Consider the following 24,264-nt stretch of genomic DNA (forward strand, 5'->3'; position numbering starts at 1 on the left):
TGGCCGCTTGGAGAAATTTTTGGAGATTGTTGTCGCGGTCCTGCCGGTCGTGACCGCAGATGGTGATGTTATCCAGATATGGGAACGTGGCCTTCAGTTGGCACTGGTCCACCATCCGGTCCATCGCCCTCTGGAAGACAGATACACCATTCGTGACACCGAAGGGGATGCGCAGGAATTGATAAAGTCTGTCGTCCGCCTCGAAGGCGGTGTAAGGGAGGTCCTCCTGGCAGATGGGGAGCTGATGGTAAGCGGATTTTAGGTCTATGGTCGAGTACGCCTTGTACTGTGCTATCTGATTGACCATATCCGCGATGCGCGTTAGAGGGTATGAGTCGAGCTGTGTGAACCTATTGATGGTCTGGCTATAGTCCATGACCATCCTATTCTTCTCCCCGTTCCAAACAACGACCACCTGCGCCCTCCAAGGACTTGTGCTTGCCTCAATGACCCCCTCCCTGAGCAGCTGCTGCACCTCCGACTTAATGAAAGCTCTGTCCCCCGCGCTGTACCTCCTGCTTTTAGTTGCCACAGGTTTATAGTCAGGGGTCAGGTTGGCGAACAGTGGTGGGGGAGGGACCCTGAGGGTGGAGTGGTGTCGGTAGTGTGGCAGTTGGCATGGTGTTGGGTGGGGTGTGCGGGTCGGTGTGTGTGTGTGGTCAGTAGTGGGGTATGTGACGTATCCCTACAAAACTGGGGATTTACAACTGTAATTAGTGGGAGGGGCCCATCATACTTCATTGTCACGCTTTTCAGATGGCTCTGGAAGTCGAGCCCCAATAGTCCAGGAGCACACAGCTGAGGCATAACCAGTAACGTAAAGTCTCGATATTCTGTGCCCTCACCACTAGTGTCGCTACACAACCCCCCCAGATGTCTGTTGTATGCGACCGGGAAGCCATGGTGACCCTCTGACTTACCGACCATATCATGAGTCCACAATGCTGCACCGTGTCCGGGTGGATAAAACTCTCCGTGCTGCCTGTGTCAAACAGGCAGCTTGTCCTGCGCCCCTCCACCAGGTTGTCCATCATTGACCTTGCGAGCTGGTGGGGAATGCTTTGGTCGAGGGTCACGGAAGCCAGGGTTGAGTCACTGTCTTGGTCCGGCGTGGTGGGGTGCCCCGTGAGCACCCGTTGGTCGTAGGCGGTGGGAGGTGGCGCTGACCAAGATGGCCGCCCCCATGTCTCGCACGTGGTGGTGGCGTGCAGGGAAGATGGCAGCCCCCATGTCTCGCACATGGTGGCGGCATGCAGGGAAGATGGCGGCAGGCAAGATGCCGACCCCCATGTTTCACACGTGGTGCTGCTCAATCACACCGCGGTTTGAACTTACAGACCTTCGCGAAGTGGCCCTTCTTTCTGCAGCTGGAGCAGGTAGCTTCTCGGGCCGGGCAGCGTTTCCGGGGGTGCTTCTCCAGTCCGCAGAAGTAGCACTTCGCGGACTCGCGACTGACGGCAGCCGAGGTCGATTCGCCGGCGGGTTGCGGGGTTTGCGGCGCCCACGAGGCTATCAGGGGATTGCGTGCCTGGAGAGCCTCAGAGTTATGCAGAGCGGCCTCCAGCACGTCGGCCAGCTGGATCGCCAAACTTAAGGTAAGATCGGCTTTTTCCAACAGCCACTGGTGCACATACACTGACCTGGTCCCCGTGACGAAGGTGTCTCTCACTAGGAGTTCTGCATGCTGCGTCGCCGTCAGCTCCTGGCAATTGCAGGCTCGCACGAGCGTCCGTAGGGCCTGGACAAACTCAGCACTTGATTCCCCGGGCTGTTGTTGCCTTGTTGCTAAGCGGTGCTGAGCATAGATGCTGTTTATTGGCCGCAGGTATTGTCTTTTGAGGGCGCTTATTGCGCCGTCATAGCTCGGCTGGCCTCTGATCAGCGAATAAACCCGTGGACTGACCCTGGAGAGTAGGACTCTGCGCTTCGCTACGGGGTCGGTCGTTTTAATCTCCTCTAGGTACGCTTCGAAGTAGGCCAGCCAGAGTTCGAAAGCGTTTCCAGCTTCTGGCGTTTGCGGATCGAGGTCTAATTTGTCGGGTCTCAGGGCATGTTCCACGCTTTAAGATGTACAGTGAATAAAATTGAAGCACCTTCAATAACTCCAAAAGACTGAGGTTGGGTAAAATACTGAAAGGCTTTTATTCGCTGTACAATACAACCTCCATGGTGAGTGTCTGCCCCCGGACTGAGGGGGACAGGCAAGGCGAAACACCTCTATACAGGAACCTGTGGGAGGAGCCACAGGGGCAGTCAGCAGAGGGGCGTGTCCAGACAATTAACCCAGTTACAACACATATATGGTTTACCACACATTCATTGCCCATCTAAAATCTCTTAAAAGCCTCTGATGTATTTGCCTCTACTACCACACCAGGCAGCGCATTCCCTGCGTCCTCCACTCTCTGAGTAAAAAAACTTACCCCTCACATTCCCTTTGAACCTACCTCCTCTCACCTTCAGTGCATGCCCCTGGTGTTAGACATTTCTACCCCAGGAAACAGATTCTCCCTTGTGTCTCTCATAATCTTATAAACCTCTGTCAGATCTCCCCTCACCTGCTGCTGCTTCAGAGAAACCAATCCAAGTTTGTCCAGCTTCTCATGATAGCAGCATACTGGTAAACCTCTTCTGCACCCTCATTCTTCCTATAATGAGTAGACCAGAACTATATGCAGTAGTACATTTATTTAATCAAATGTAGTATATTGCATCCTATGCTTGTAATGTGGTCTTCTCTAATAAAACAGAAAAAGCTGGAAATATTCAGTAGGACAAGTAGTCCATGGAGACAGAGAGAGGAGTTAGCATTACAGGCTAATGCCCTTTCATTTGAGCATAGACCTGAGCCAGATTGGATGCCCTCTCAGAACATCTACCTCAGCTGGTCACTTTAATCCTCTGTCCCAGTCGCAACCTGACCTCTCTCCTGCACTGTCCCAACACAGCTCTTCATGAACTCAGGAAAAATGCACCTCGTATTTCCCATATCTGCTTTTGGCACATAAGGAGGCCACTTGGTCTGTCAGGTCTATGACATGATCTGACTCTCCACATTACAACTTTCTGGGCTTGGCACTAAATTTCACCACTCTAGATAATCAAATGTTCTAGCTTTGTGTCTCATAATTCCGACATTCAAATATATTTTATACCTCTTTGCCATTTAATTTCAACTGTTATTATATTGTATCAAACCATTCCAGGCATACATGTTGTTCCTTGCTGGCCTCTATCACTCAGCCGGTACCTTCATTCAATCTGACTTGGCCTCTATCATGTCACATATTTTCCTTTTTATTCTCTAGTCTCTCACCCCTTTGAAAATTCCTTTATTTCTATGCTTTTCCAGTTCCAATGAAGAAAAGACTATTTTTGCCACCAATTTCCACCCTGCCCTTAAATTCACGTGGTCCTTTTCTGACACCTCTCTCTCCTTTCTCGATCTCTCTGTCTCCGTCTCTGGAGACAAACTGTCTACTGATATATTTTATAAAGCTACTGATTCTCACAGCTATCTGGACTACATCTCTTCCCATCCTGTCTCCTGTAAAAACGCCATTCTCTTTTCTCAGTTCCTTTGTCTCTGCCATATCTGTTTCTAGGATGAGATTTTCCTTTTCCAGGACATCAGAGGTGGCCTTCTTCTTTGAAGAACAGGGTTTTCCCTCCTTTATCACTGATGCTGCCTTCATCTGCATGTCCTCCGTTTATGGTCACCTCATCTTCCCACTGCCTTAACAGGGATGGAGTTACTCTTTGTTGCATCGTGAGACTCTGCATCAAACACTTCAGTCTCGGCCGCCTCTGCCATCTTCAGCAGGTCCCTACCACCAAATATACCTTTACCTCCCCCCTTCCCAAACACTCTGCTTTCTCAGGGTTTGCACCTTCTGTGATTCCCTTGTCCATTTTTCCTCCACCACCAATCTCCCTCCTGGCACATATCCTTGCAAGTGACAGAAATGCTGCACCTGCCCATTCCCCTCCTCCCTCACCTCTATCCAGGGCCCCAAACAATCCTTTCCAGGTGAGGCAACACTTCACCTGTGAAGCTATTGGGGCTTTCTACTGTATCCAATGCTCCCGTTGCGGCCTCCTCTTCACTGGTGAGACCAGATGTAAAAACCAGACGTAACTTTTTCGAGCACCTCCTCTCCTTCTGCAAAAAGCAGAATTCCTGGTGACCAACCATTTTAATTTCTATCCCCTTTCCTGTTCCGACATGTCAATCGATAGTCTCCTCTTCTGCTATGAAGAAGCCACTCTCATTGTGGAGATGCAAAACCTCAAATTTCGTCCAGGTAACCTCCAACCTGATGGCATGAACATCGATGGCTCCTTACAGTAATTTTTTCCCTCCTCCTTCCCTCTTCTTCTGTTCCCCACTCAAGCCTCATACCTCTTCTCATCACCTCCCCCAGTGCCCCTCCTCCTTCCCTTTCTCCCACGGTCCACTCTCTCCTATCATATTTCTTCTTCTCCAGCCCTTCACCTTTTCAACCTAGCACCTCTCAGCTTCTCAATTCATACCCCTTCCTCCACCCACCTGGCTTCAGCTATCGTGTCCTCCTTCCTCTCCCCCACCTTTTTGTTCATTTCCGTAGATTCCCTAACCTGCTGAGTTCCTCCATCATTTTGTGTGTGTTATTCTGAAATACAAACTCTGTTTATCTACAGATGCTGAGTGTCCCCAGTCATATTTTCAGCATCTGTAGTACTTTTTTAAATTATTGTACCTTTTGCTTGATATGGAATGTATTCTTCTGCTGTGCTTTATCATTTCTGGCAGAAAACATATCCAATCAAATTACATGCAGGAAATCCATAAAGCTAGTCATCTCAGCTCCTCCTCAGTGCAAGTTGAAGTGCAAAGAATAACCTTGTCTGGAATGTTACCAAAAGAGTGTATTTGAAACTTGCAAGGAGTATTCGCGTTATTGCCCATAAGGCAGCATCGAAGGTCCTCCACTTCTCGTGCTGTTCAGAGCTTCCTTCATCATGTCAGTAGCTTCACTACTGTCAGTCATGCAAGTCCCGGGTGGAGGCTCATGATTACCATTGCACTCAGATGTAGAAGGATTTTTCATTGCTGTCTCCGTAACAATTTTGTTTTACCAGTCAGGGTTGTTAGCCCTGAGCTGAACCCCTGAACCTGGAGGAGCGGTGGATCACTTTTAGTCTGGCCTCTACCCTTTGACCTGTTTAGCATGGGTGACCCTACCAAGAGCCAAAGCATAAAGCCTTGACTCCAGCCAACATAGCTCTCCGAGTCATTGAGGCACGAAAGCCTCCAAACCCAACAACAAGGTTGTGGTCCTCTCGGAGGAATTAGTTGTCACTGAATTACTCTGAGACCTAAGTTATGGAAACAGAAAGGTATTAAAATAGGATGTGAGAGGAAAAGTGGAACTTTGGTCATTCCACTCTTTCATTATAGGGGCGGAGGGATTTGAACCGAGCTCATAAACTCCTGCAGTTCCAGTCGCTGCCCTTGCAGTATATCTGTTACTGAAAAGCAATGAAAGGGCTCGCCATTGACTCTGATGGTTTATTTGATGTGAGGTTGAGCCATAGAAATCAGAAAGTAATTTAGTTCTTAACCTGTGTTAAAGTAGATGGTGTCAGCCAAATAACAGTATATACCCTCTAGCTGGCCTCAGTTTCTGTAAATTGCAAAGGGGAAGTATTGATGGGGGTTGCTAAACCCTGACCTCTATCTAGTGAAATTCATGATGTTGCAGCTGTGGTATGTAGAACATCGAGCAATATAGCACAGGAACAGGCCCTTTCACCTACAATAACTGTGCCTACCATGATGCTAATTTAAACTAGTCCCATATGCTTCCACGTGATTCATATCCCTCTGTCCCCTGCCTTGTCATATTGCCTATGTAAATGCCTCTTTAACATTGCTGTCATATTTGCTTTCACCAACCCCAATGCAGCACACTCCAGGCACCTGCTGTGTTTAAAAATAATCTTGCCTTGTGGATCTACTTTAAACTTTTCCCCCTCTTACCTTGGATGTATACACTGGGAATAAGATTCTGACCTTCTACCCTACATGTGCCCCTCATAATTTTACACTTCTGTCAGCTCACCGCTTCAGTTTCTGGCAGTTCCAAAAGAAAGATCAATCCAAATTTGTCCAACCTCTCCTTGTAGCTAATACTCTCTAATCCAGGCAACTTCTTGGAGAACCTCTTTTCACCTTCTCCAAAGCCCCTACATTGTTCCTGCAATGTGGCAATCAGGACTGCACACTATATCCATGCATGGCTGAACCAAAATCTCCATAAATATTGGTTGAGGGCAAATGGAATGCTAATATTTCCTCTTGATTTACTGTATATAATGGCCTCATGTGTTAAGGATCTTCAGCCTGTGGAAGTTGGTATCATCAGTGAGTCAACACCTCAAAAGTAAAAGATCGAAACCTTACTCTCATTTGTAATTTAGACCCAGAAATATCAACTCACAAGCTGTTAAAACAGAAGATGTTAGAAACATTCAGCTGATCTGGCTCTATGTTTAGAAGCAAAGGCAGAGTTACCATTTCAGGACGGAGAACATTCATTAGAATTCCAGTCAGTCTGATATTCACATCATTTGGAATTTTTGCGGGCTTAATTGTGTATTGCTTTTGCACCTCCAGTCCATGTACATGATTTTTTAAAGAGTTTTTTTTAAAGTTTTTTTTCCCTTTAAAACGTGATCTATTAGTTATAAATTCATTATTTCTGCATTTGTATGTTTACAGATGAGTTAACTATGTCCCAAGACAGGAATGTACGCACTGTGGTTCTTTGGAGGACAGAGAGAGAAACAGAAGAGGAGGAGAAGCGAGAGAGAGAGACCTTTTCTTTGCAGCTTTATGTGTAAAAGCTTCTATAGTTAGAAGGGGATGGTGATAGACTATAGTGGGGGTTTGTTCAATAAAAGGTAAAGTGTAGGAATCTGGCCTTAAAACTCCATTTACATGACGGTCAACATATTGAATGTAGAGACGTCTCTCTTAAAAGAAATCCATGCTTTATTTATTTGTATGGTTGGAAGTTGAATGAAAGTTAGGATTATCTTTAGAAGAAAAAAAGATACAAAGGTGAAATTCAGTTGGCAGAGTCTCAAAATCCTCCTCTGTCACCTCACATTTTTTCCTTCTGCGAAGTTGTGCCAAATTTCAATCCTGATGTAATGGTGAATGAGTAGGGGTTATTTTTGAACGGATGAAGAGACAAAGAAGGCTTTCTAAAGGTGAGATGACAGCAGCAGATACACTCCCTAGGTTAGGTAGCTTACTTCCTATTATTCTTCATGAACTTCAAACTTTCTAAAATCTTTTTTCAGGGATTGGAAGAGAATGAATGCGTCCCAACAACTGAAGAAATTAGAGAGAAAACAGTGAATTATGACGCAGTTAGTTTATCATCATTAGTGGGCAAAATGCTAGAGCCTATGATAAATTAAACAGTAACAGGACATTTATAAAATCATAATATGATTAGGCACAGACTACACATACTGTATATCAAAGGGAAGTTGTGTTTGACAAATCCATTAGAAGTTTCTACTGGTGTAAATTAGGAGGAACAAGTGGATGTGGTGTATTTGGATTTCAAATAAGCTCCTGTAGGATTGAGTAAATCTATTATCCTGGATTCAGAATTGTTTAACAGATGGAAGACACAATATAAATAAATTGATTGCTATTGAGTTGGCAGGATGTACTGAAACTAGTGGAGTACCACAAAGATCAATGCACTGGCCTTGGCAATTAGCAATTAATGTCAATGACAGGGGAATGGAGTACTAATGTTTGCTCTTGATACAAAGGTAGACTAGAATAAAATGTGCAAAGAACATACAGAGAAACTCCGTGAAGATATAGATAGGTTAACTGCAAAGTGACAAATAGAGTACAAGATAGGGAAGTGTGACATTATCCACTTTGTAAGGTAGAATGGAAAAACAGAATATTTCTTTTAAGTATGAGAACCATATAAATAATGGTACTCAGTGATATTCAAGTGCCTTTGAGCATGAATCATGGAGACTTAAAGTGCTTAGGAAAACAAATCACAGATTAACCTTTATTACAAGGAAATTTGAGCAGAAGAGTAGGATACTTTGTTGCAAGGACCTGGTAAGACCAGACCTGGAAAACCATGCATAGTTTTGGTTATGTTGCCTAATGAAGAAGAATATGCTACTTTATATGTCATGGAACAAAGATTCACGAGATGAGAGGAGAAACGGAGTCCAATAAACCTGTATTCCCTGCTATTTAGAAGAGCAAGACATAATCCCACTAAAGCAAGTTTGGAGTTATGGGGAGAGATGCAATGAGACCTTTTACTCTGACTGAGAGTTGAAAACTAAAATTACCATTTCAGGATAATGAATTGGTCAATTAGGATTAAGACAAGAGGAAGTATCTTCGCTCTAAGGGTTGTGAATATTTGGGATTCCAAACTGAAGGTTTGAAATGGTTATTCCTTGAGTATGTTCAAGAAAGGTAGCCTCTTGGACACTTAGGGAATCAAGGGAAATGGGAGTTAAGGCAGGAACATAAAATTGAGGTAGGTCAATCATGAGCAGTCTGAAGTATGGACCTGTCTTGCTCCTATTTCTTACAGTTCTATCAATTTCCAAATGTATAACTGCTGGAAGCTGTTTCTTGTGGAGACGGATTTTGGACAATGGATAGAGCGGCATTATTGAACAAAGAACGGAAAGTAAGAGTTAATAGTTATTCAATAGTTCTAACAATGGTTTGCCAAGTCCAAAAGGTGGCTTTGTAAACGCACACAAAATGCTGTAGGAACCTAGTAGGTCAGGCAGCATCTTTATCATACTTATGGAATTCTAACTTGAAAAAGTTGTGATTGGAATCTACTCAACATGTCCCTGAAAAAGTAGAGACCTCAAAACTGCATGTAGATACTGAGGCTCTCTTGAGTGGAGGTGAGTCCAGCAGCCATTTATATGCCAAATGTGTGTCTCTTCTCCTCTACCATAAAATGTTATTCCGGTTCTAAGGCCTCAGCTGCAGACTAATTAAAAGAAAGTAAAAATTGTAGAAATCATGAGGAAGACAGTGGAAAATCACTTCAGCCACTCTTGAAGTGTGTAGATCACAAATCTTGTGTGACACTTCCTTGGACACCACCAAGGATGGAAGACAATATTTGGGCTAGATCTCCAGTACATACAACTGCCAACAAAATATTATATGCTCTACATGGATATATCGATCTGTGCTTTCATACATTCATTTTCTTGAGTCTTTTGTAGCAGTCTTTTAGTTTGTCAGCTTAGATTCGCTTTGTGCAAAAGTTAGCATCTCAGATGTGGATTTTGCCGGACAAACCAAAAGAAACACATTTTAAATTGTCCTATGGTTTGTAAAGACGTAGCTGACTTCAGCTGACAAAAATAGCAATGCTGCACTGGCCTCACTGCTCCTTGGCTTTGGAGGAAATCAGGTGAAATTCCTGCTACTGGTGTCATTTGAGTGGAACTAGTTTGCACCTTTAGGAGAGCCAGGTAAGATAGAAATCTGAATTTTATTTCACTTCTTGTTTTATATACAGTTTTTTACCAACTCTTCATTGGTCTCGAAGTCATTAATGTAATGCTATGACTGGATTATATAGAGCATATTAGTATTTCTCTTATGGCCAGCCTTGTAAGCTGAGAACTTTCTCTGTGAGCTTTGACTTTCTGTTTGGTTATAGAACAGGTTTTACTATCAATATCCATAATTGGAAGTGTAACTTAAAGCCAACATTTCCTTTCTAAACAATTTCCACTGAGGCTAATTTTAATACTGCTAATCACAACCTGGTTGTGATTGGTTGGCACAGCTCCAATCATAGTGTGAACTCAAGATGTTGCTGATTGGTTCAGTTTTCCTTTGGTTAAAAACTTGCTCATTACTATGGTCATCACTGTATATTAGAGTTGCCATATTTGGTGGGGTCTTGAAGTTTGACGCCTAATTTTATAAGTTTATGAGGAAATATAGTTATTTATTTATTTACTGAGGTATAGTACAGAATAGGCCCCTCTGCCCACCCAGCAACCCCTGATTTAACCCCAACCTCATCATGATATATAAGGAGTGTTTGAAGACTCTGGGCCTGTACTCACTGCAGTTTAGAACAATGAGTGGGCAAATCATTGGAATCTATTGAATATTGAAAGGCCTAGATAGAGTGGACATTGAAAGGATGTTTCCAATAGTGGGGGAGTTTAGGGCCAGAGGGCACAGCCTCAGAATAGAGGGGTGTCTCTTTAGAACAGAGATGAGGGGGAATTTCTTCAGCCAGAGGGTAGTGAATCTGTGGAATTCATTGCCACAGGTGACTGCAGGGACCAAGTCATTGGGTATATTTAAAACAGAGGTTGATTGGTTCTTAATTAGTGAGGGTGTCAAATGTTATAGGGAGAAGGCAGGAGAATAAGACCATAAGACATAGGAGCAGAATTAGGCCATTTGGCCCATCAAGTCTGTTCCGCCATTCAACCTTGGCTGATCTTTTTTTTTCTCCTCCTCAACCCCATTTCCCGACCTTCTCCCCGTAACTTTGATGCCATGTCCAATCAAGAACCTATCAATCTCTGCTTTAAGTACACCCAACTGCCTCCACAGCTGCACACGGCAACAAATTCCACAAATTCACCACCCTCTGGCTAAAGAAATTTCTCCACATCTCAGCTTTGAAAGCGTGCCCCTCTATCCTGAGGCTGTGCTCTCTTGTCCTAGACTCTCCCACCATGAGAAACATCCTTTCCACATCTACTCTGTCTAGGCCATTCAACAGGCAAAAGGTTTCAATGAGATCCCCCGCCCCCATTCTTTCTGTATTCCAGCAAGTACAGATCCAGAGCCATCAAATGTTCCTTGTATGACAATCCTTTCATTCCTGGAATCATCCTGATGAACCTAATCTGGACCCTCTCCAATGCCAGCACATCTCTTCTAAGATGAGGGGCCCAAAACTCTACACGATACTCAAGATGAGGCCTCACCAGTTCCTTATAAAGCCTCAGCATCACATCCCTGCTCTTGTATTCAACACCTCTTGAAATGAATGCTAACAAATAGTGTTGACAAGGGTAATAAATCGGCCATGATTGAGTGGTGGAGCAGACTCCATGGGCGGAATGGCCTAATTCTGTTCCTATGTCTTATTGTCTTATGGAGATGAAAAAACTGACTCGTTAGGAATAAATGTCAGTGTACCACAGTTTGTTATTACTAGTTCGTTAGGAATTGATGCCTATAAATTTGTCAATGTCATGTCCTTGTACGTGGAATTGATTGGAAGGATTTTTCCAAGATAACAGTGAAGGTTAATACTTGCAATGTTGCTACCTCTGAGTTATCTTCCAGTTTAATGCTAAGGAGAAAATATTTTCCTCAGAAATATTACTCTGTTTTGATTTCTATGAGTTTATTGGAAAGGTGGGTTTGTAACTTGTTTGCAGTTATACATTCTGTTAAATGAGCAGGCAATGTTGGAATGGGAGGCTTGAAATAATCTATTGAATTTGCTGAGCCTTACTATCTATTTAATGATAAATTGATGAACTTCCAGTAAAATGGTGATGCGCTTGGACATAGCGGTCTCTCGGGGGAGTTTTTTTTTCTTTGTTAAATGTATTCTTTATGATCACAAGACAATACTGGGTTCCAAGAATTTTGGGTACTGCAGATCTACCCCATCATTGAGCTGCTCATTGATCAGAGTAGCCAGCCAGGGTATTAAAGGAGTGGCTGGCCGAGTGGCCAGCATGTCAGAGGAGCAGGACTGGGGCTGGAGGAGCTGCCTGCTACTCAAAGGCATTGGAGTTGGTGTACAAAGGCGGAAAGCAGTGTAACCATGGGTGATTGTCTTGGACATTTCTCGCAAGACCCTGTTGGACAGTGATAATGCAAGATGTTGCAGGACTGTTTCCCTTGTGTGATGAGGAGGCAGGTAGCAGGGAAGCTGTATTGCCTCAGTTGTAACAAGGACTAGGCCTCAAGCCACGGGCTTGCCTGCTGCTGCAGTCCGGGAGTGGAGACACTGGAGGCAGTGCAGTGTGTCGTCCGTGCACAGTTGGGGACTGGCCTCTCCCATCGTTGCTGCCTTCCAGTGCTCCATCGGTGGAATGACAGCTAGATTGCGTGCATCTGTGCAGTGCTGGGAGCTGCTGGGAACCATTAATTTGCGGAACATGTCGCTCAGGGCTTGATTAGATTTGATAAAAATTAAAATGGCTCTGAAGTTTTTTTTTCAGGATTCATATGGATGTATTCTCTTTAGAATATGCTATTTCAAGAAAGAGAATTTTTCTTTTTGCAATGTTCTGTTCTATCCAAGGGCTATTTTCTTGCCAGAAAATAGAATTGTCTGAGTGGCCATCATATTTGATATGAACTTTGGCAGTGAGTGGCAACAGGATTTCAACATTACCATATGCAATGACCCTGACCTCAACGGTTGTCCAAACAGGTACATTCGCTGCTGGATTAAAGTCAAGAGCAAGATGTTATCTAATCTCCCTTTGCTTAAACAAACATTTCTATAATTGAAAGAAACACGCACAAAATGCTGGAGGAATTCAGCAGGTCAATTGATAGTGTCTCCTATCATTGTCTAAGCAAAGCTCATTTTACATTGTACAAACCTTGGATCAAATTACTTTATAAAGCCTGGAAGTTGTACCACACAATTGACTGATTATTGAGAGAACCAAGGTAATTGTTCCAAGAAAAATCTCAATCCACTAATGCATAACTTCCTTCTTGATTTCTTTTTAATACTTTTATTTTACTGTTTATTAAAATTATTGAACTATTCACTGTTCTAATGCAAAAAAATGCAATGAATAGCTGAATTATTTGGAATCAACAAGTAATTGATTGGAATCTAAGACTGAATTACTTGTATTAGAAACAATTAGAATATTTTCCACAATGGAAAATCTGTCAATAACTTATACTAAGTAAGTATTGTAATGTTCCTAAGATAATAAGGAATAAGGAAGACCACAAACATTGGGTGAGGTACAAGTTGAATGCTGGTTACCCCCAGGGAAGCATAGAACTTATTGAATTTAGCAGCAGGACCTTAGGATCATTTTATTCTCTATTCCACCTTCTAGGCAGTCAAAGCTTGCTTTCTATGATACTTCCGTTAATTCTCTGCACATCTGAGCGTGTTTGCACTGTTGGTCCACAATTTGCAGAGGAGTTTGGGTTGAGTAATTCATTCAACCTCAGACATGTCAACTGACCTCAAGAGTGCAACATCAGAGAACTTACTGAAGTCTGAGCTCAGAATCTCAGGGTGAACCTGATTCAGCAGTTGCTTCAGATGCAGATACACACACGTACAGTTTGACCATCTCAAAAAAAAAAGTAGGCTGAATGTCCTTCCGTTTGGAGAACTAGTTTTTGGGGTAGAACTAGAAGAATGATTTCTGCAGCCGAGTTAAATATTAGTTCTTGGGAAATCAGTAGAATACTTGGTCTGTCCTTGTTACATCTGCCAACAGAAAATCCCTTGCAGCAAAAAAGAAAGATGATGAGTCCACATTAGTAATTGTTTTTCATCATTGTTAGGTGCACTTTATCATATGCCTCCTGTGCCTAGTAAAGTGGCCACTGAGTTTATGTTTGTGGGGTCTTCTGCTGCCGCAGCTGATCCACATCAAGGTTCGACGTATTGTGCTTTTCTGCACTCCACTGCCGTAATGTTTATGTGGTTATTTGAGTTACTGTCGCCTTCCTGTCTGGCCATTCTCCTTTGACCTCTCTCATTAAAAAGGCATTTTTGCCCACAGAACTGCTGCTCGCAGGATGTTTATTGTCTTTCTCACCATTTTCTGTAAACTTTAGAGAGTGTAGTACGTGAAAATCGCAAGAGATCAGCAGCTTCTGAGATACTCAAACCACTCCATCTGGCACCAGCTGTCATTCTACGGTTAAAATCACCTAAATCACATTTCTTCCTCATTCTGATGTTTGATCTAAACAACAACTGAACCTCTTGACCATGTTTTCATGCTTTTATGCATTGACTTGCTGCCACATGATTGATTAAATATTAGCATTAACAAGCAGGTATAAAGGTGCACCTAATAAAGTGGCTGCTGAGTGTTTGCTTTAATTCACAACATTCTTGTCGACGCCAGACGCTTGTGCTTTCAGGTCCATGTCTAGAAGTGCTAGTACAGAACTATAGGTTGAGACAAAAGTGCAAAATTCAGATGAGCTGCCTAGACTGGTGTTCATTTATGAAGGAAGTACTGACATTGCCATTGAAAGTAAAAGAAAGCAGCAGGTGCTGGAAATCTGAAATAATAGAGCATGTTGGAAAAATTCAGTAGGTCGGGCAGAAAACATGGAAAGAGAAGTATATGTAAGATTCCAGGTTAAAAACCTATTGTCAGAACTGGGAAAGAGAGAAACAAGTCAGTTTTGAGTTGCTGAGAAGGTGGAATGGTTAGTTAAGCCCATCACCCCTTCTGGGGCATAGGCCGCTGACAGCTGCTCGCCAGAGTCCTCTGTCCTGGGCCTGTCTTTCGAGTTGTCCCCAGGTGTAGCCTATTAACTTGGTGTCAGCTTCAAGGTCGCATCACCATGTGTTCTCTTCCTTAATTCTTTTTCTGTTGCCTGCTGTTGGCTGTCTGCCACAGATCGGTGTTGCTGATGACTCTTGACCAGCAGATCCAGAGGATTTTCCTCAGATGGCTATTAATAAAGGTCTGCACTTTCCTAATGAGAGTCTTTGTTGTCCTCCAAGTCCCCGCCCCGTACAGAAGAGCTGACTAAACACTGGAGTTGAATAGCCTGATCTTAGTGGACTGTGATAGCTCCTTTTAGGACCAGATGTTCTTGAGCTGGATGAAAGCTGCCTTAGCTATTCCAATCCTTGTCTTGACATCTGCATTGGTGCCTCCCTGTCTGTCAATGACACTACCCAGGTAGGCAGAGACTTCTACCTCCTTAAATGGACTTCCCTCGGGAGTGACTGAGTTGATGTAGACTGAGTTGATCTTGAAGACCTTAGCTTCCCCTTTGTGGATGTTAATCCAACTTGTGCTGATGGTGCTTGCCATGTCTGTACTTTTTTCCTGCATTGGCTTGTGGGTATGGGATAGGGCGACTGTATGATCAGCAAAGTCCAGCTCATCCAGTTGTTTCCAAAGAGTCCACTGGATTCCATTCCTTTCCTGTGCTGTAGATGTCTTCATGATCCAGTCTATGATGAGAAGAAACAGGAAAGGGGACATCAGGCACTCTTGTCTGACTCCTGAAAGCTGCCGGTGAGCTGTCCACCTTGGTTGACTCTGCAGGACATTCCCTTGTATGAATTCCTGATCAGTCTGACCATCTTGCCTAGTACTCCACAGTGCCGCAGGATTCTCTACAGGTTCTCTCTGCCTAGGTGGTTGAAGGCTTTTTCATCATCAACAAATATGATGTACAGAGATGAATTCCACTCAAATGACTGCTCAACTATGATGTGTAGTGTGGCTATTTGGTCAGTACATGATCTGCTCTTGACAAAGTAATCTTAACAAGGAAGCCCCCCGTTCCTGTCAGGTGGGTTTAGAGGTGTGGGTCTGTTCAGCAGATCTTCAAGTGTTCAGTTGCTGCTATGTTCCCGCTATGGCCTTTCCATTCCTGTCCTCAACTGGCCTCTCAGGCTTGCTGTACTTGCTGGACAGTTTCTTGGTGCTGCTGTACAACTTCCTTATGTGCCACATCCCACTGCTTGTTCTGCTTCTTCAGCCAAGTTGTGTATATAACCGTGCTTCTCTGCTTTAACGTTCTTCTTCACTACCATATGAGCATGCCACTCCTGTGCTGTGGCCTTTCCCACTTTAGTCCTGCTGTTATTCATGACTGCTTTCTTCTGTCTTCTCTCCTTACCTTGTGTAACATTTCAGATGAGATCTATTCTTCCTGCTGGTTCTTTTTGGCACCTAGTACCTCTTGACAGGCCGAGTTTACAGTCTCCATTACTTTCTGCCATTTGTTGTGTATGTCCTCTTCCTCGTGCAGTTCTGGTAGCACATGGAATTCATTACTGAGGACAAATTGGAATGTTTATTGAGGTGTGATGTCTGACAGCAGAAATGGCCAGATTGTGAAAGAGATTATGTGAAATTGGAGTATCTGTTATTGATTCTAGAGATTTGCATCATGCACTGCCAGGGGTGGTGATGGAGGCACTTTAGAGGCTCCTAGGTAGACACATGATTATGCAGAGATTGGAGGGAAATGGACCATACACAGAAAGAATTACCTGTCCTTGCCTTAATTAGTTTGGCATAACTTTATGAGCCAAAAGCTTGTTCCTATGCTGTTCTATGTCCGGGTGAAAGATAGATACCTATATGAACCTTATTATAACAATGCAAGACTCCAGTGTGGGAGTTGGACCCAGACTTAAAGTTGCAGGTATTAGAGTGCTCTGAGTCACCCCTGTACAGGGCACACCAATGTTCTTGAAAGCAGTCACACAACCTGCATTTGTTTTTTTTTCTAGTGTAGAGGAGACCTAGATTTGTAAATGGAAAACATAGTAAACCAAGAATGAAACAGGTACATGAGAGTTGCTACTTCACTTGGCAGCTGGCAGTCCCTGTCAAAGTCACTTAGATCACATTTTTTCCCCATTCTGATATATGGTTTGAACAACAACTGAATCCCTTGACCATGTCTGTATGCTTTTATGCATTGAGTTGCTGCCGTATGATTGGCTGATTTGATATATGTATTAACGAGCCAGTCTACAGGTATACCTAACAAAGTGGCCACTGAGTCTGCCCTCTCAGCTGGACATGCTATATAAAATCCATAGGCACAACACTGAAGGAGAAGGGAACTTAATTGTTTGTACCTACTAAAGACAGGTTATCTAGCAATGTTCGTGTAGGATTTTGCTATATTCAGTTTGGCCCATATTTCCTCCATTAATATGCTGAGTACACTTCAAAGGTAACTAATTGGCTGTAAAGCTCTTTGCGATGTTCAGAGGTTGTGAAAGATGGTTTAGAAATGCAAGTCTTTCTTTTAGTGTGACCTTTTTCCTAAAGATTCTTAAGCATCAAGTTACAAAGTGTAAATGGAAAACATTTGGACTGTCATACTTTTGACAACTACTTAAAAGAAGTCTATGTTCAAGTCCACTTCAAAAAATCTAGTATAATCTTTCAGCATTGAGGCAGTGTTGCCCTTCTAAAAATGCTCGTGAGTGTTTCCTGTAAACTGGCTGTGCTTTTTCCTCCATTAAACCAGTGACTGCACTCCAAAAGCATGGAAAGGATTGTAAAATGTTTTAGGATGTTCTAAGCTCAAGAAGGGCACAATATAATTAGAAGTTATTTTTGTTAAATGTTTTGAAGAGAATACCATAGTTGTTCAATATAAATATGGCTTACAAACATTTTCTAATGTGCCTTTGTTTAATCCATTCCTAGACCTAGTTTTCGCCGAACAAACTGGTTTGAACCAGTCCGTCGAGAATGTAAGCTGGTCATGGAAAATGTTGGCGTATTTGACCTTACACCTTTTGGCAAATTTTCTATGAAAGGAAAAGACTCGTCCAAGCTATTGGACCGCTTGTTTGCAAATGTCATTCCAAAGGTTAGTAGATGTTAGCAATAGTATAGGATTTGACACTATATATATATATTCAATTTTACAATGGTACACCTGTCTCGATATAATTTCCCAATAAAAATAATTTTTATAAGACATTAATGATAAAGAAAAATTATCAGGTTCATGTGGTAACATGATGCTAATTTCACCCCTAAATCCCCCCAAATTAAAAAAAACAGGATTTCCAATTTGAGTCTTCTCATGGTTCTTAATTCATAGCTTTTGATTTCGCCCCTTCCCCCTAATAAAAATCTACCTGCAAGTATATCTCCATCATCACATCCTCAATCTGTTGGAATCATGAAGCCCGCCATTGCAAATCTGCTCAATACCTGCTTCATTATGGCACTGAGACCACCTGTGATAAGGATAAGGTTTGTAACCATAGCATCCTTTTTCATTCTCTATAATTTTTCCTCCATGAGCTGTTTAGTGAAACATGTTGTCTCTCTCCACAACCTCAATACCAGTGGTGTTTTTGAATACATCCTGTTTATCACATGACTGCAGGTTTCTCTTAAAACAATTTCTCCTCCATTACCTATGCATTCACCTATATGCACATCAAGGTCCAATTCTGCAACACTTATTTTCTTATCCCAGTGCAGTATTATTATTCCAAAGCTAAGATGTCCAGGTAATGTCTCCAACATTGTCGTTAATTTCATAATTATCATGTTGTCCAGCTCTGTCCTTATGGCATCACTTTATGGCTCCAGCTTGTAAGTGTTCATCCTTTTCTAGTTTGGAGAATATTTGCTCATAAGCTCCAAAAATGCAGAAGGCATATAAAATAGGAGCCGAAGTAGGCAACTTGCCCCTTCAGGCCCACTCACCAATCAATGTGATTACAGTTCCTTCTCATGATCCTACTCTCTTCCTTTACCCCTTTATGCATTTTTCAATTAGAAACTTATTTATATACTTCTTAAAAATATTCAGCTACTTTGCTTTCTGTGATACCATTTCCACTAATTCAGCACTAACTGAGAGAAGAAGTCTCTCTTTCTCAGTCTTAAATCTAATCTAGCATTGTGACCCCTTCTTCTAGACCAGGGTAATGAACATCTTTGAGAGCATGTGCCCAAATTGGCAATAATCTTCTAAAAGATTTTCTTGCCATGGTAAATTAAAGCAGAGACTATGATTGATTAATGAATTTTGTAACAATAATTATGGACTTTTTAAGGAAGAATGATGAGTCCTGTTGATTACTTATGTGTGTTCATTGTTTTACAATTAAAAATATATTACAGAAATAAAAGAAGCATTTTAGAAAACCTGTCCAAAAATTATTAATGTTAATTGTTTTAAAAAGCAATTGAAAAATAACAATGCTAAATAGTATTGTTATTGTACCTTATATTTAACATAAAAAGTGAACATGAAATTATAAGCTTTGATGCATAGTCATATAGATCAAGAACGAAAATAAACATGTTTTAGTCTCAGTGAGACTTTGGTTGCTTCATTAATGAAGGACAGAAGGAAAAATATAAACAGAGCAAGGTCAATAACTGGCCCAACAGTTTGCTCTCCAAATACTGATGTGTACATCAGATCTGCGATGATTTCGAAACACATCATTCAATATCATGTGTTCTCACAAATGTCTACGTGGTACCAAGCCAGCATGAGATGTTTACCATGAAAACATCTCGCTGCTACTGGGTTGTAAACAATTGTTCACTACTCCATTTGGCAGGAAAGATAATTATTATGTACTTTATTATAGGTGGGGTTTAAATGAACGTGTGCCAACAAAATTTATGTGCGTGCCACCTTGGCGCGACATAGATTCGCCAGCTCTGTGACATTCTTCTAAATTTTAGTGAATACAAACCTAGTGTGCCCTGTCCAATGCTTCGCAGAATGATCTTTGTGAATTAGACCTATGTCCCTGGTAAGATCTTACGATAGAACTGGAGTCCAAAGGAGACCCATAGCCATTGGCAACAGCAGGATAGCTAGAAAAGGATAGAGAATGACAATTGTAATGATAAAGTCGACAGAAGTCACCCATTTTCATTCACTCTCCTCTCTCTCAGCTGGGTTATATAAATATCAGTCATATGATTACCCCAAAAGGTCGGGTTTATGCAGAAGTGACCATCAGCCACTTATCAGAAGAGGAGTTCCTGCTGGTGACAGGGTCAGGCTCCGAGCTCCATGACTTAAGGTGAGCTCTGATTAAAACAAATTATAACTTCATTCGTTTTCTCCATTTTGTTTGGTTGAGCTCATTGGAGCAGATGCAAAACCATTTGCCTCTTTTGAAAAAAGAACAATAGATTATATTGTATATTAAAAAGAAAATGATTTAAACCTTTATTACCTTCCACATTTCAGCTTTTTTGTCTGAATATTTCTTTCCAAATAAGAAAACAGAGCAGTGTGCCTGCAGATTTACTGTCTTGCAGAGCAGATTAGTTGAATAGTTTTCTGATTGGGATGAGGCAGTTATCTTTTTACTTGACCACAGGAGCGTCTGTTTTACTTATTCATTGACAGAATGTGGGCATCACTGCACAGATTGTCATTTATTATTGAGCTCAAACAGATTGGTTTACCATGCCACGCTGAACAGCCAATCACTTAAGGATAAGATTCTCGTTACCGATAGGTCACCCTGGGCAAAGACAGAAGGCACCCTCTCCTAGAGTAGGGAAGTTATACAGTAACTTGGCAGTACTGTAAAGAACATAATATCCATAGAAATCAGTGGAATAGACATCAGAGTATATGTAGATTGGAGAGCTGATCCAGTTTTGCCTCCAATACTTTATTGCTGAAAGTCAAAATTGCTCCCAGTTGGAATTTATAAGACTGTTAGATTTGTGGCATATATGAATATTGGTAATGTTGTACCTTGGTAATAATTTTGCTGAACCGTAGGACCTTTCTCTAAATTAGATGATCGTAGATTCATATTAAAGAAGTTGTCTCACTATGTTCTCAAGAGCAATTAGGGATGTTTACAATGTATGGATTGAAAAAAAGATGTCCCATCTTTAAATGTGAAATACCCTTAGAGAGTAAGACCATATACTTTGGGTATATACTTCAAGAATGGTTGAAAAGAGATAAATATTTAATGAATGTACTGCTGGTGGCTGGTAAAAAGACCCTTACCAGGAAATGGTTATCACAGGAGAGCCCAACTTTAAATGTATGGATAGAAATTACAATGGACATTTACAAGATGGAGAAGATAACAGCATCTGTTAATCATAAGTTGGAACAATTTTATTCATACTGGAAAAAATGGTTTAACTACATAACACCTCATAGGCCTGATTTTATTCTCACAAGTCAGTGAATATGTTGTAAAAAAAAGATCACTCCCTACTCTGTATATAGTTTTCTTCTTTTGATTGTTCTTTCTTTCCTCTCCTTTCTATAAATGTATACCTCAGATAAGTATTATGTGGAGATTTGTGACAAATATGATTATATGATATATATGTACAGTATCTGAAATACTGAAGTATCTGGAAATGTTTGTTTGATGATGAAATTCAATAAAAAATAAATTACAAAACAAAAAGAAAAAAAAATGTCCCTCAAGGACATGAGCACACTAGGCAAGAAATTTAAACTACTTTGTTAAGCAAGAAATTTAAAATACTTTGTTCGAGTATTTAATGGTCTCTACTGTGGGCAGGAGGAAAGAAACTCATGATGAAACTTACCAAAGCCTGGCATATTGGTAAAAGCCCAAAGATTGGTGTCCACTGCCCCCACCACATGCAGGCATTTTAAACATTTACTTGTTTTTTTTTCTTCTTTCAAAGGTAAGGTAGAGATTTGCCATTCACTTCATCTATTATTTTCATGTTTGTAGATATATAGAAGAAGAAGCAACTAAAGGTGGCTATGAGGTTGATATTCGTAATGTTACTGATGAAATCGGGGTGTTGGGTGTTGCGGGTCCATTTTCACGGAAGGTTCTCCAAAAACTCACAAAAGTAGACTTGAGTGGAACAGCATTTAAGTTCTTGCAGTGTAAGCCTCTTAAAATGGCTGACATTCCCCTCACTGCAATGAGGATCTCCTATACAGGTTGGTGTCTAATTACCAATGGTTTGGCTCATAGCATTGCCTCAGATGTTTTCAAATGTAAAAAGTTTGTGACTAAATAAATTGCCGTGGCTAGAAAAGTCCTAATGTGAGTAACTTTACAAATGTACTTACCTGAACCAATTAGAAATTTTTATTAGGAATTTTAATACATAAGACCATAAGACACGGGAGGAGAATTAGGCTGTTTGGCCTGTTGAGTCTTCTCCGGCATTCCATCATGGCTAATTTATTATCCCTCTCAACCCCCTGTATCCGTGAATTTTCTTATTTGGTGTAATTAATGAGATGAAAATCATGGGAAATTCATTCTCAGACTCAAAATCATACACAAGAGTTTGTAAAATTATCCCTGGTATTTGTCCTGTTTCTCACCAATGAAACTAAAATTTGGTCTAAGGAAAAAAAAGGAGTTCCATGAAGTCAGAAGACAATTCACAATTCTGTGCCCAGCTGCACAATTACAGTTTGTATTTTGTGATTATAATGTGTTCTTGTAAATAAGCTAATTATCTTTTAATTCACTTTTGGAAGTAGGTTGGTTTTGAAGCAATTCTAATTGGGTAGGTTTTGCTTTTTGTTTTGTGTTCTATATCACCTTAAATTTGCAGTAATTTTGCAGTACCATATATGGTAATATTTAATTTAATTTAAATAAATACACAGAACACCAAAACATTTGTCTTCAATCCCTGATACAAACTCCATTTCTAGCTATTGCCTCTATCCCTCTGTCTTGGATCTGAAAATAAAGCAGGCTGTTGAAATGTTTGTGTCATATATGATCCAAAAATGAGCTGTGGACCACTTCTCCGAGACATTATTTAAAGTTATTTTCACTTCCATAGGTCAACCTACTCTCTTTCTATTGAATTCTTCAGCCATTCTCCATCCATGCCATTACAACTCTAAGGCTTGACTTATCCAATACACCCTTCCCTTCTTTCCCTCGTTCTACTCACTGAAGACTCCCATGCTAGAAATTCATCCCCGGTCAGCTGTGGTAAAGTACACTAGCCACATTGATGCATTTTATTGTGCCTTGGAAGTTCATCCAATTTATTACTTCCTGGCCTAATTAGGAGGGCAGCGTTGCCAAATATTACTGTGCTGTACTATTCTATGTTTGAGGAGTAGGTTTAAGTGTGGGAAACAGTGATCGACATATCACAAGGATTAGAATAGCTACAGAAAAGGATGTGGACTGTGCCAAGGTGAATATTTAAAGAAGGGCCATTTCCAATGTAATAGTAATAAATCTGGCCCAGCCAATTTGGAATCAAAGCCTGGCAGACAAGATTGTAATTGAATAATGGGATGTTTCGGCTACAGTTTATTTGTGCTCCCAGAAGGAGAAGGGTAGGGAGGTTAAAGACTGAGCTCCCTAGGTGACTAAAAATATGGAAAGTACAGTAGAAAAATGAGCTGATGTCAGCTTGATCACTTTACAAGATCACAAGACAAAGGAGCAGGAGCAGAAGTAGGCCATTCGGCCCATCGAGTCTGCTCCACAGCTCCCCCATGAGTTAAACTATTCACCCATCTAGTTCCAATTTCCGGCTTTTTCCCCATATCCCTTGATACCCTGACTAAGTAGATACCTGTCAAACTCCTCCTTAAACACCCTCAATATTCGGGCCTCCACAGCTGTATGTGGCAACGAATTCCACAAATCCACGACCTTCTGGCTAAAAAAATTTCTCCTCATCTCTGTTTTAACGGGGTACCCTCTAATTCTAAGACTATGGCCTCTTGTCCTGGACTCACCCACCAAGGGAAGCAAACTTTCCACATCTACTCTGTCCAACCCTTTCAACATTCGAAATGTTTCTATGAGATCCCCTCTCATTCTTCTATACTCTAATGAATACAGTCCAAGAGCTGACAAATGCTCCTCCTTCAGTGAGAAGTAAGTAGATTTCAGAGGAAAGTGAAGAAAAAAACTGAAAGGGACAGAAAAAATGAAAAGGACATAAGAAAAGATAAGTGCCAAGTGTAAAGAGAATTCCAAAAATATTCTTTAGAACATAGAGAAGGATTAGAAGAGGAGAGATGTGACAAAACAGAAATTAAAAAGGAAATCTATTCATGAGTAACAATTGCTAGAAAAAATAATAAGCAACAGAATTAGTGGTCACTTGGGTAATTTATAGAGAAAGCCAGGATTGTTAATGGCAAAACATTCTAATTTGCTGATATTTGTGAGGAACTAACAGAAATGAAATATGCACTACAGTTTACACTTTATTAACCTTGAATGAAATATGCTTGGTGTATGTGGACTTCTCAAAGTCATTTGATAAAACGCATCATAATCCACGTGTTAACATTTAAAATGGAATGAAAGAGGCCATAGCAGCATTGGTAGAAACTTGGCAGGGAACAGGAAATGTAGAATAGGGTGCCCCTAGGGTCCATATTAAGACTCTACTATTTGTAATATTTGCTAATAAACAAGGAATTTCCAAATTTTTAGATAACACAAAAATGTGGAAACAGAGAATAGTGGGATA

General features: G+C 41.4%; 1 protein-coding gene across 1 annotated transcript in view; it reads left to right on the forward strand.

Moving 5' to 3' along the window:
- Nucleotides 1-24,264, forward strand: part of dmgdh (dimethylglycine dehydrogenase) — a 124,980-nt gene that overhangs the window by 72,282 nt on the left and 28,434 nt on the right. The window contains exons 10-12 of the mRNA XM_072257839.1: nucleotides 17,488-17,653; nucleotides 19,720-19,850; nucleotides 21,516-21,733. Coding sequence (XP_072113940.1) covers nucleotides 17,488-17,653; nucleotides 19,720-19,850; nucleotides 21,516-21,733 — 515 coding nt within the window. The remainder of the gene's footprint in view (nucleotides 1-17,487; nucleotides 17,654-19,719; nucleotides 19,851-21,515; nucleotides 21,734-24,264) is intronic.

This window comes from Mobula birostris, chromosome 5 (genome assembly GCF_030028105.1).
Source record: "Mobula birostris isolate sMobBir1 chromosome 5, sMobBir1.hap1, whole genome shotgun sequence".
In the NCBI taxonomy this organism is placed as follows: Eukaryota; Metazoa; Chordata; class Chondrichthyes; order Myliobatiformes; family Myliobatidae; genus Mobula; species Mobula birostris.